General features: G+C 38.8%; 1 protein-coding gene across 2 annotated transcripts in view; it reads left to right on the top strand.

The window, feature by feature from the left end:
• Window positions 1-13,129, top strand: part of RET (ret proto-oncogene) — an 81,814-nt gene that overhangs the window by 52,289 nt on the left and 16,396 nt on the right. For both annotated transcript variants that reach the window (XM_033515689.1, XM_033515688.1), the window contains exons 9-16: window positions 577-687; window positions 3,234-3,353; window positions 3,995-4,251; window positions 5,341-5,488; window positions 8,650-8,757; window positions 10,209-10,423; window positions 10,557-10,679; window positions 12,331-12,401. In XM_033515689.1, the coding sequence (XP_033371580.1) occupies window positions 577-687; window positions 3,234-3,353; window positions 3,995-4,251; window positions 5,341-5,488; window positions 8,650-8,757; window positions 10,209-10,423; window positions 10,557-10,679; window positions 12,331-12,401 (1,153 nt within the window). The remainder of the gene's footprint in view (window positions 1-576; window positions 688-3,233; window positions 3,354-3,994; window positions 4,252-5,340; window positions 5,489-8,649; window positions 8,758-10,208; window positions 10,424-10,556; window positions 10,680-12,330; window positions 12,402-13,129) is intronic.

Here is a 13,129-nt window from a genome sequence, read left to right as displayed (position 1 = left end):
TGCTGAACATGATACATAAACCAGCAGGTAGTGAACTGAGCTTGCAGCAGTGTGAGTGGAGCAGGTGCTGAGCAGGTGCACCCAGCAGACAGGAGCACAAAGCAGTGTTTCTAGCTGTGGTCTGTAGCACAGATGTGATGGGTGAAAGCACTCGACTCTTCCGGAGCAACGATTCTGTGTCGGTGCTTGATCCCTTCAAACTGTGTAAGTGTCATACATTCTCTACAGCCACTTGTAACCCTCGTATTCAAGTGGGTGAAATTGTGTAGAGAAATGCTCAGTTGTAAAAGCTGCTCTTCAGTCTCAAAGTGGTCAGCCAGCTCCTTTTCAAACAGTATTCACAGTAACTGCAAGTGACATGACCAGAGGGCTGTCAAAAGCAGGAAAGATAGCAAAAAAGTGTTTCTTCCAGTTGCCTTTTTCTGTTGTCTTGCCTGTTACTTTAGCAGGTGTTTGTAGTAATGGATGGTCATTTTAAAGGGCACTATAACCTGTGCTTTGGAGTGTTAGTGTGCTCTGAGAAGATGTTAACTTTCCTTCCTCGTGGTATTAGTCCAGCTGTTTCTCTGTTAACAGGGATCACCACAAACTATTCCACGTGCACCCCCAGCATCAAGACTTGTCCGGATGGCATCTGTGATGTGGTGGAGGGCAGAGACCCGGCTGTGTGCCCCCAAGACTGCACAAGTAGGGAATGTTCTAGGATGGGCTTTTCTGTTTCACCTCTGGTCGCTTCTCAAATGTCGCTTTCCCAAGTGCAGATACTTGTACAAGCTCAACATCTCTGCATTGTCACACTTGCATTTGAATCATACAAGAAAGAGAGTTAAGGTTATGGGGATTAATCTTGACCTTTTTTGCGTCAGGCAGGTGACACCCATTGGCTGACTGATGGAAGGATAAGATTTTCTCAGTAATTCCCATTCTGCTCCCTGTTCATTCACAGGTGGTGTTTTTCAGTGGAGGTACTCTCTGAAGAGGTATAGCTTCTAGGCACGTTAATGCCCCACTTCCTAAATCAAGTACAGTATGATAGGAGCCATGCCTATTTCCATTTAAAATAAATCTGTTTACAAAAGATCAGCTGGGGAGGTGTACCTGCCCTTTTTGACAGGTGGCTGTCAGAATGATCCAATGCCTTAACTATCTGAAAATACAGGCAGAGACTCACATGAGCAGAATTTATGAGGGAAGAACTGAAATGCGTTTCTGTTGGTTCTTTTTACTTGAGCATATATTTCTACACTCCTCTACATCACATTCATATATCTGGAATACCTGCAAGTTCACAAATCATCCTGAAGACATATAGGGTAGAAGAAACAGTGTAATTGTCTTGAGCAATTTCCATCTTCTGTGAGATGATAATTTTTAAGTGGCTTTTTTATCTGACAGTCTAATTCAGGAGTAAAGATGTACATATTTCTTGAATTCTTCTTCTGACTCTGACATCATATACTCCCAAGTTTAGATTTTAAAATGGAGTCTTAGAGGAACTAGCATTTTCTAACAGGCTGGGACTTAATGTTCTTCTATAAACTTAATTACTAAAGAGGCTTCTTTGTATTCCTTACATGCAAGAATGGATTGTGTATTGTAAGTTAGTGTTATCAGAAGGATAATTATTTCATCAGAGTGCATAAAAACAATCCCTTAAGTGGTAGAAATGCTTGAAGGAAATGCAAGTAACCTCTCTTATCATCTGAAAAGAATTCTTTATTGGTAATAATTGCAATAATTTGTCATTTTGAAAGTGGAAATATTTGTGCCAGGGGCTGCAATGCTAAAATATGTACAACATATGCAACATCAAATGTTTTGCTCAACAGAAGCCTGAAAGAAATACTGTCTGACTGGATAACAAGCAGGCGAGTAAGACACGTTTTCACGATGTTATGCACGTCCTTTTAACACCTGAGTTGAATAATTGTGTATATGACTTGACACAATTGAGAACCTGGGCTGGTGCCCAAAAGCAGTATACTTGCAGGCAAAAAAATGAGTGTGTTCTGGGAGCTCAGAGCTGCAGGAGTACCATTTTATCAGCTTTTACTGGCAGGAGACATTTAATAAATATCTATCTTAATAAATAGGCCAAGATGTGTTAAGATCAAGGATATTCTTTAAGTACAGACAGTTGTGGAAATACTTATTTTTGTAATTCATTTGTCATTAAGATGGCTGTGTCCTTGAGTCCCAAAATTGCTTTCTCACAGTAACACTATGAATATTACATTCAAGGGCACTAAGCTGACTAACCAGCACACACAGCTGGTTCTGTGGCTGTGCCTATCAAACAGAGGCAACCTAATTGTATTCTGAGCAAGGGGCTTCCATGTAGTAAGCAGCTGCTCAAGAATGAGGTTAGGTAGGACTCATTCCCTGCTTCCCAATTCTTCCAGGTCTTCAAACATAGGCAGATGTAAATAATTACGATTTTCTATGGCAAATGGAAACTTTATTTCATCACCTCTTCATGATGGAGGAAGTTGGCTGGGGAGAGGCAGGGAGGATAATGAGGAATTTTTGGGAACACCAATGCTTTTAAGTGTCAGCTCAGAGGGCAGTGACTCAGCAGAGTCTCTTCCAAAATTAACCACCTGAGCTGCCTGTAAAATGCTGTTTGCGATTAAGGCAGTTTAGAGATAAAAATGTCACTACTAACTGTCATTTTTATAACATGTACAGAAAAAAAATGTTTGCCTGGAAATGCAGTTGCTGTAACTCTGAATGAAGAACTACTTACAATCAAGAGTTCAAGCTTCTGCTCTTTTTCTAAAATTAAATAGTGCATTTTTAGATAGTGAGATTCATTTTCTTTTATCACTTGCACTTGGCATTTACTCTTAGTGCTTTGACTAGACTGTCCTGTGGCATTTTGGAGAGGGGTTAAATGTTATTTTCTCCATTTGATAGTGGAACAAATGATACCTAGAACAGTACTTGACTTTTCCAAGGTGAGGGGAAATTGGCATCAGAAGCAGGAACAGAACTCAATAATTGCTAGTGAGACTAATGTTTAAACAGTGCAAGGTCCCCCCCATTTCAGGATCTCAGAAATTTCAGAATTTAGAGTCTTTTATCTTCCTCAGGAGTCCCTGTCATTTTCTCTGCCCTGTGCTTGCCGGTCAGATTTCAGATTCATACTGGGGTAAACCCATGGAAAATGGAGCCTTTTTCTTCTCCCTTCACCTACATGTAAGAATCTTATCCTGTTGTCTGTATTTGATTAGGTGGAAACATTATTGGTGGCCATGGGAAGGGCACCGGAAATCTTGGAATTAAGTCGGGACATGGGATTTGTTACTGCTTCCCAAGACAGAACTGTTATTGTGAGAAAGATGATATCAAAGGTAAGTCTGTCTGCTGTTGCATTGTAATCTTTTTCTCTGTGTATATCATGTTTGCATATAGAACCGTCTACACTTGTGGCCATATTAAGAAGACATAGCTTTGGTCAGAGACTGCTAATGCAAAACTAGTGAGGAACCTTGACATCCACTATGGAGCCTGAAAATTTCCAGAGCGGGTTGTTTATAGCCTTGGCTAAGGATTCTTTTTTATTCATCACTGCTACAAGTCGGTCATCCTTTGATTTCCAGCAGCATTTGCACTTCAGAGAGACTTACCTGATACGTGCAAAGGCAGCTAGGAGAATTAGAATAATGATTTCTATTACTTTCAAGTAATTCCAGCTTCCTGATAATTCCTGATTATTTTCAGCTTCATAGTATCAGAGATAACCATCACCCATGATTTTAGGAGGAGGAGTACATTACTTTTTTCCTTGCCCTTTGTTTAAACAGAAAAGCTTTGTGCGGCTGTTTGAAACAGATAATGGATATTTTAAATTGTTTTTATTTTGGTTAATAATAAACATAGCATGAAATAGTTTGCATCTTTAAAACTGAATTATTATGCAGAAGTAAGAGACCACAAGGAAAGTTCTAAGATGGTCTGCAGAGCAACTCTGAAAGTTCTTCTTGTTCCACAGAGCAACTGTGTGATGATGTGTGCAAGACGGTGATCACAGCAGCAGTGGTGCTGTGCTTCGTCATCTCCATGCTGGTTTCTTACTATTGCATCCACCGTTACCACAAGAATTCCCCGAAGCCGCCCATCGCCTCCGCGGAAATGACGTTCCGGCGCCCGGCACAGTCCTACCCCATCAGCTATTCCTCCAGCAATGTCCGCCGGCCTTCCCTGGATTCCATGGAGAACCAGGTGTCCGTAGACACCTTCAAAATCCCTGTAAGCCTGATGCCATTTTGTGTGCTGTGTTGTGATGTCAGCCTCGTTTGTTTATGCAGATGATGTTACAGGAACGCCATTCATGGAAACACCCATTACCTTCAAATAACAGTTCTGGATACTTCAAGAGTAATTGGATAAACATTTTAATTTGCTCTGTGAGGCTTATATATGGTCTTCCTTTTTTTGTTATGCTTTAGTGTATTGTAACATTTTAGGCCTAATTTAAGATGATTATTTTTACTAATGTAGCTGCATTTTACTAATGTGGTTTTACTTTTAGTGTTGTCCAGTTAAGTAGTAACAGTCAGCAGGTTTGTACTCTCTATGATGTGCCAAAGTACTACAACAAGGCTAAGTTTAAAACATTACAAAAAAATCCCTCCTGAGATATCTTCCTGATTTCTGATATACAGATTGTACATCTCAGTTGGTGTGGGAGTTTTACCTACATTGAAGGACTTCTGTCCAGTAATGCTGTCATACCTTTACTCTGTTTTTTCCTGCTTTGAATCACACACTGCACAGGATTCCTGCCAGATGAGGTGTTTTCATGAACCAGTGTGGTAGAGGAACATGGCCACTTCATATGGCAACATCAAATCTATCTGAGTGTTAGGTAGTGGGGTCTTAACAGACCTTGTGCTCTGCTTGCTTTAGTTTCTTGACTGGTTTGTACATCTGTCATCATTTTGCAACCTTAAGGCTTATTAGCAGTAATTTTATAAGAGGATGATTTCTGTCTCTGATCAGTCCTTAAGAGAAGGCCTTACTCTGTGAATAAAACAGATTTACTTCTCCATGAAAGTCACATATTCGTAGTTATTCTAAAAGCAGGTATTTATACTATATCAGTTCGTTTTTAATTTGTACTCAGTTTCCCAGACCTATAAATATAATCCATTATCCATAGATTACATGTACAGCCTGTTTTGAAGGAGTTGTTTTCAGGTAAGGGAAAATACCTCTATATCTACTGACGCTGATAAAAAGAGCAACCAAACACTGTACACAGAAGTGCACCTATTCCTGAGGAATGGCCACTCCTTTCCTTGCTTCATCTTACAGGGTTTCTTTTCTCTCCTGCAGGAAGATCCAAAGTGGGAATTCCCTCGGAAGAACCTCGTCCTAGGCAAGACTCTTGGAGAAGGAGAATTTGGGAAGGTTGTCAAGGCGACAGCGTTCCGACTCAAGGGAAGGGCTGGCTATACCACTGTGGCAGTGAAAATGTTAAAAGGTACCTTCCCATCAGGGCTTGAAATGATTTGCAAACTATTTGTGGTAATCTCTGAATGGATTTTAAGAGGGGCTAGTGCGAAAGCAAAAGGTGAGCTAAAAAACCCAGCAGTGTCACAGCCTCACTTTCTTCCAGCATTCTGATATATTCTGACAGTCACAATCTGCAGATTTGTGACTTTAGCAGTTAGCATCACACTGATCCAAGCAAGTAATTCTAAATCATGATGTGCAGGGAGCTTCTGTCTTAACATAGCAAATGTATTCAATTTTGTTTGGCATTGATGGAAATATTACAAGGGTTTGTTAAAGCTTTCTGATTCTTTTCCTCTATTCAGTTTCCTTGGACAAAGCTTTTAAATGAATCATGTTATAATCATGTGAAGAGACAGAACAGACCTGTTAACTTACTCTCCTGATTGAGAATTCTGTCTAGTTTTTTTATACTTTCTGATCTGCTTTTCAATCACTAGGAACTCTGTCAAAATGGCTTGAATAACCCAGTGCTGTCTCCTGCTGTCTTCAGTTTTCCTTAAGATTTTAAACCTGGGGGGAACAAAGTATGCCTAGATAATGTTAAGATGATAATATGAGACCTTGCACTGGACCTTTCACTGCTGCTTTTAAGTAAAAGCATGTCATTACAGGAAAATTTTATGCTTCTTATTAACATTTCTGTTATATTCAAAGCACATTTGAAGCTCCTTGGGAGGAAAGATACTGCATATCCCACCACTTTACCTAAGAAAATAATGCATTATGTAGTGCATGCCTTCTTTGCAAGAGGTTCAGTGCACAATAGGTCACTTGGGAGAAGTCTAGGAACTAAGATTTTTCAGAAGTGAAGATTAATTAACTATTGTAATACTCAAGTAATGACCTGTATTGTATTACATTGTCAATACAATAGTCGCTATTTCATCTCATGTTTACTTGTGCACTTAGTGGCACTGCTTTTTCTAGCACATTTTCATCAATGTGTGACTGAGTTAAGATTCCAAGATATAGTGGTAAAAATGTTGCTTTCACTTGCTGATGGTTTGACATTCAGTTTTCCTTAGTTATTATGAAGGAAAGAATTGACCAAATGGACAATGCAAAGGAGTAAAAGTTCTATTTTAAAAACCTTATTTTAACAAATTGAGCTGACATTTACAGTAATACTTCAGGTTCTGAAGAATCCCTCTGTAATGTAAATTAAATTAGAGATTGTCACCTGAAATTCCATTTTCCAACTTGACTGCGGAGAACATTGGTCGTTCTGCAGATATTTATGTGCTTATTATTGGTTTAACTTCACACATGGCAATTGAAGCATAAGGACCGGTGCATTGCCTTTCAGTGGCCTTTGCAATGCTGCCAGGAGGGATGAAGGGCAGTTATTTTGGATCAGGACAGCACCAGCCATGCTTTCTCTGTACCAGATGCAGAGCAGGTCATTTCTCCAAGTGTTCAGGACTTTTACATGCTGACTGATCTTTGAAAGGCACACCAGTATGTTAATGGGGAAGCCTCTTAATTGCATAAAAGAGATCTCCTTCCTCAGCTGGGTAAGTGGACACAATCTGGTTAAGAAAAGACCAGGGCAGGACTCTCACTACTGTTCCAACTTGGCATTAGGAACTGGGGAGGGAACAGGGAACAATTAGCTGAGCCAAAATAGTCTTGGGAGATATAGAAGTTTAAAGGAACAGATGGATAATTTTTTCAGCCCATCATTACCACTTTTCTCATATGAGTTAAATTTGACCTCCTGCCTGATATGAATGCCCTAATTACTATAAAATTAACGGGGAAAACACCAACCAATACATAAATACAAATGATTCACAGTTTGTTAAAACAAGTGGCATAAAGCTTTAGAGTGAAATGTTTCCATTTGAAGTTAGTTTTTTCAGCAGACAAACAGGCATAGTACATGGGGAACTTTGCTCTGTTCTGTTTGTTCACATCCCACAGCTCCAGAACTACAAAAATAAGACTTTTCTTACAGGTATGAAGTTGACGTTCTTAATTTTTGTTTTATATAAACTTTTTGTAGTCTTTATCAGTAGTGAGAGGCCAACTCTCCGTGCTCCCTGTGGCAGAAGAATCTCTACTCTGAGTATAGATTCAGACTACAAATATAAGGCAGATACAAACATACAGTTCTGATAAAAAACATAACAGTATAACAGAATAACCCTTTTCACAAGGAGGGCAAACAGGTCATACGTGAATAGGCAAATAAATCCCTTGGTGCTCACAGCCTTTATGAAAAAAACATACAGTACAGTACCAAAGAGCAGAAGACAAGCTTGTTTTTATTATCTTTAAATCAGGATGAACATCCTTGTCAGTGCCCTGTAATGACACTGAAGGAACTATCCAGGCTGGTTTTGTGTGTCAGAGAGATTAAGGATGAGGAAGAAGATCTCTGACCTATGGTGTCTTTATGACTGGAGATCTCCTTTAAGCCTCGGTGCACTCCAAGAGGAAGCTTGTCAGTCTGAAGAATTCTACAAAAAGGCAAAACACTTGAAAGGCTAAGAAAGCCTCTTGGGGCTATATATTGCCACGTGATTCTCACTGACATCAGTGAAGTCTGCACACATGTCCCCTGGTAAAATCAGTCTGAACTGAACATTTAGCTTCTGAACTCTAAATCTGGATGTATGCCAGCAGAGTAAGCCAGTAGATTTGTGGATTTTTACTCTGTTAGAAAATGTATTTAGGAGAAGGAGTGAGTCTTTTTTGTTTGATCAATGTGAGATCTTGGTTTTCATATGCTTCTGAAGCTTTTATTGCACTGATTCACCCTAAGAAGTTGCTTTAGAACACTGGAAAAGTAATAATTTCATGGCATCTTTAAGCATTTATAGACTCCACTCCTGATTCTTGCCTGACCTCCTTGTTCTGCAGTCATTTGTATCAGGGCAGAGCAATGCTTAGAGCAGGCTGCTGCCTAGCAGTCTCATTCACTTGGGTCTGATGTGAATGACTGCAGGACACTGGACATGGGAAGATTTCTCTTCTGTGGGGAGAGAAAACCTGTATGGAGTTTTCCAACCTCTTTCTAACTCTGGGAGAGATGGTAGATCTCCTATTTCAGACAGTACATAGAGAAGAATGCTTGGGTGATGCTTTCCTAACCAAAACTGTGTGTTTGGTCACTTTCTGCAGAAAATGCTTCCCAGAGTGAGCTGCGAGATCTCCTGTCAGAGTTCAACCTTCTGAAACAAGTCAACCATCCTCATGTCATCAAACTTTATGGAGCCTGCAGTCAAGATGGTAAATACTAAAAGCTTGTTACTAAGATGAAACCGCCCAGAAAGGAAATAAAATACAGTTGGTTGATGGATTTCAACAACTGCTTAATAATTGCTGGGCATCTTTTAAATTTGCTGTTGGCTGAAAAGAGGGCTATATTAAAATAACAGTACTTGAAAGGAAAGGGAGATACTAATTTAGTGTAAGTAAGCATTCTTCTTGTGGTTTTCCTCAATGCATATTTTGATTCTGAAGTTATTTTAAATAAACAGATCTCCTACACATTCTCTTCCAATCAATATATATATTTTATTACATTAATAATCAGTGTTTTCAAATAGGAATTATATTTCACTTTTGGGTTTTCATTATTGTTGTTATTACTTATAATAACTAAAACAATATAAATAGACAACTACAGCCATATATAGACAAATATAGCTGGATAGTTAGGTTGATACTCAGTTTTTTTCCACTGTCATAAAACTGTTGTTTCCCTCTGGTTATGAAATGGTTTCTAGAGGCCATAGTCATCAACAAATATGTTTCAAGGGGAAAAATCTGCAGACACATGTATTATAAATAGCCAATGAAGCAATTTTGTGGTGTATAGGAATTTCTCATTTTAAGTGAAGTGGCATGGCAACATTATCTTCCTTTTGCATCTGCAGTTGTGCAGCCTAAAATGACAGCATGGATTCTGCAACCTTGGGCAAAATCCTGCCTTCTTTTCCCACCCAGTTCTGTTGCAATGGTTACTTTTTAGTTGTAGACAGAGAATGTAATTCAGGAGTGAGTCACCCCTGAGTCTTAGTAAGGTAATGAACCAGTGGGGTGGTTTAGTGTTTTTTTCTTTTCAGTACAATGTATTTTCCATCCCAGAGAAAGTGAAATGTTTCTGAGTCACAGGCTTTTAATAAATATCAAGTTAATTCATTGGCATATGAGGTAGGAGGGCTTTGATACAGCAGACAAATGTATTTAGCATTACAGCCCAGAGTAGGTATTATTCATGTGGGTAATGGGGAGGAGAAATTAATGGATTGTAATGACAGAATGTTTCTAAGTGCTCTCAAAAGGCACCTTAAACACACTGCTTGAATTAGCGATGATTTGTGCTCAGTATCACAAGCTCAAGAAGATTATTTTTATTTTAAAGTTTCTCTAAGTTAGGCTGTTTCACAAGTCCAATTTGTATTAAGGTTGTCTGTTTTTTTGGTCTCAGATTATCTAGATGAGGGATTATAGGCAAGAGCCAGCATTCTGCTTTGATTTAGCTAGAAACTCACTCTCTTTGCACAGAGGATCTAAACTAAAAATACTCTAATTTCATGGCTGACTCAGTGCTTTTTACATAAAGGGCAGAGGTGTTCAAACACCTGACTGTTCGAAGCAATGTGCTGATTAGAAGAGATTTGTTTGAAGTGGTTATCTATTAATTGTTTACTGACCTGTGGGTTTGTTTATTTCAGGCCCGCTGTATTTAATTGTGGAATACGCCAAATACGGCTCCTTGCGCAGTTTCCTCAGGGAAAGTCGAAAAGTGGGCCCGAGCTACGTGGGCAGTGATGGCAACAGAAATTCCAGTTATTTGGATAACCCTGATGAGAGAGCCTTAACGATGGGAGATCTGATATCGTTTGCATGGCAGATATCCCGAGGGATGCAGTACCTTGCGGAGATGAAGGTAGGGCAGTGAGATCTGAGGCGCGGCAGACGCGGAGCAGCGCGTTCCTCCACGAGAGGCATAAACACTCCTGTTGTTTCCTTCCTTTCCTTCCACGAGAAGCATAAACACTCCTGTTGTTTCCTTCCAAAAGCTCGTGCATCGGGATTTAGCTGCCAGGAACGTGTTGGTGGCAGAAGGGCGCAAAATGAAGATTTCTGATTTTGGCCTCTCACGTGATGTATATGAAGAAGATTCGTATGTAAAGAGGAGCAAGGTACAGCGTATATTAAAAGCAGTAGTGGAAATTATTGCCTGATCAAGAAAATTAATTTATACTGTAGGAGTTGAGCATGGATGAAAAGGAGAATGGCTGCTTTCATTAACTTCAGATAATTATTTTAAGGAAATAAAAATGACAATGAAGCAAAATCATGAGCTTAACCAGTGGGATAGAAATACACACACACACACACACACACACATATATATGTAAAATATGTGTCATCTTGAAGTAACTATTACCTCTTCCACTCCTCATTTATCCAGTTCCTCATCAAACTACATGAAAACACAAACAAAAAAACTCTTTTTTTTTTTTTAATTTCTCTCTTCTTATTTATAATTAAAAAATGTAAACTAAAAATACCAAAGAGTTGAAAAAGATACAGGCAATTGATATCAAGTTCCACACAACTTCCACAAACCAGTCCTGAGCTAGACTCTGATGTTCATGAACACAGCTTACTACTGACTGTGTCAGATGAGCAGTGGTGGTTCAGTTCCCTCTATGGCTTAATATGAAAGAGCTGCCAAGAGAATTTTTTGCATGTGATAATTTTAAAATTTTATGAGAAGGCTTCCATAAATACTGTGAATTTTTAGTTTAGCTTTCCCAGTTTTTAAAGGCCAGTGTATGTGAATGTTGCATAAGTCAAAATGAGTTGTGAAGAAAAAAAACTTTAAGAAAATATGATCTTATGTAAAAGGGCATTGCCATGTTCATTTAGCTGTCTTGTGATGGATATTTTGGATGTTTTCACATTGATTTATACCAGTTGCTCTGTATTTCAAGAGTAATGCATTTACATAAAGGCAGTTTGGCAGTTTAGTTTCATTTGGTGGGGCATGATGTACTGAATGGTTATTTGCTCTTTACTTCTGCTCATCACTGTAGTATTATTCAGAGCCTAACAAGCATCTGTCTGCTTGGGTAGGGAGACAGGAAAAAGAAGAATTTGAGAAGGAAGAAGAAGTTTCTAATCCTACTGAAATAGTTTTTGCATAGATTTATATGAATTTCATGAGAATGAGAAGTAAGGCATATGAATGCTAATCATACTGTGAAGGTTATGAAACGTCTTGGAAATTTTGCAGACCTAGATTTTCATGAATATTTGGGGCGGATTTCTCAGATTTTCTCAGTGAACTTCAGCCAGTGAAAAATAGCAACTTGTAGATTCCACTTAGAAACTAGAAGCCAAATATGACTGTCCAGGTTTAGTTCTGAAACCAAAGCATCTGTAACATTCAGGTGTTTCTATTTATACATTATCTCTGGTATAGGTGGGATAGCTCTTCTTCTTTAATCATCATTCCTCATCATTTTTGCATCTGCACATTTTCAATGTGCTTTGTAAAGAGAAGAATTGAGATTATCAGACATAAACTGGTAGCCATCTGCAAAAAGCCACCCCAGCTTATTGCACATAATTAGATTGCTGAAGTGTGTGAAAAGACATCAACTAATTTTTTACAAAACTCTTATATTTATTCTCCTCACTGTTTTTCTTATGAAATGTCAAATCATAAGTGCATTGGAAAATGCTGCAGTGGACAGAATGTCTTTTACCATTTTGAAAATGAATACCTTGTTTTTTCACTTGGAAACTTAGTTTGCTAACCATTATTGCTTTTTAACCTCCTAGGGTCGAATCCCTGTGAAGTGGATGGCCATAGAGTCCCTATTTGACCATATCTACACAACACAAAGTGATGTGTAAGTGTACATTCTTAAATACTTTCTGGTTTGTGTGCTTGTTTATGGAGCTGGGGGAGGAAGCACAGCAAGGTGTGTAGGAGCCAAATCCATCACTCTTCAAAGAAACATGAGGGAAGTCTGGATGGCACCATCAACTGGTAATGGTAGTTAAGATTTTTTGCTGTTCAATTAAATCTAAATAAAAGGTTATCAGTTAGTTATGTACATAATTCCTGTTGAAATCATCTGTTCACGTGACATGATTGACTTTGCATATATAGACCGAGTTTACTAGTAGAGTTTGCTACAGATAATGGCCATAGCTGAATTTCTCAGTTCTGTTCATCACTTGTCTGTAACACTGAGTGGCAGAAAGGAAGGGGAATTTAATGCCTGACCTCTCCCCTGTTGAAATCAGTCACAGAACTCAAGTCAGCTCAGTCCAGTTTCAGTGCCAATATACAAGCTTATTTTCATGGTTAGAGAAGAAAAGACCCTGAGGATGGATATGCTTGAATTTCCACTTGAGATGAAAAGGAGGCAAAGCAACCACAGCTAAGCTATTCCCATGCCTGATAAGCATGGCAAAGGAGTATTTGTAGACATTTTTAACAGGATTAGATACTTTCATTTCTTTCTCTCTGGGGTGAACGATGCGTGTGACTAGTCACCAGGCAGACTCTAAAGCTAAAGATTATTTATTTAGGAGAAAAACCTCTAAAGGACTGTAAAAGCAGCGGTACTTA

The sequence above is a fragment of the Parus major genome, chromosome 6 (genome assembly GCF_001522545.3).
Source record: "Parus major isolate Abel chromosome 6, Parus_major1.1, whole genome shotgun sequence".
Lineage (NCBI taxonomy): Eukaryota > Metazoa > Chordata > Aves > Passeriformes > Paridae > Parus > Parus major.
Note: the sequence above shows the minus strand (reverse complement) of the source record. Positions and strands in the feature narration are given on the sequence as shown.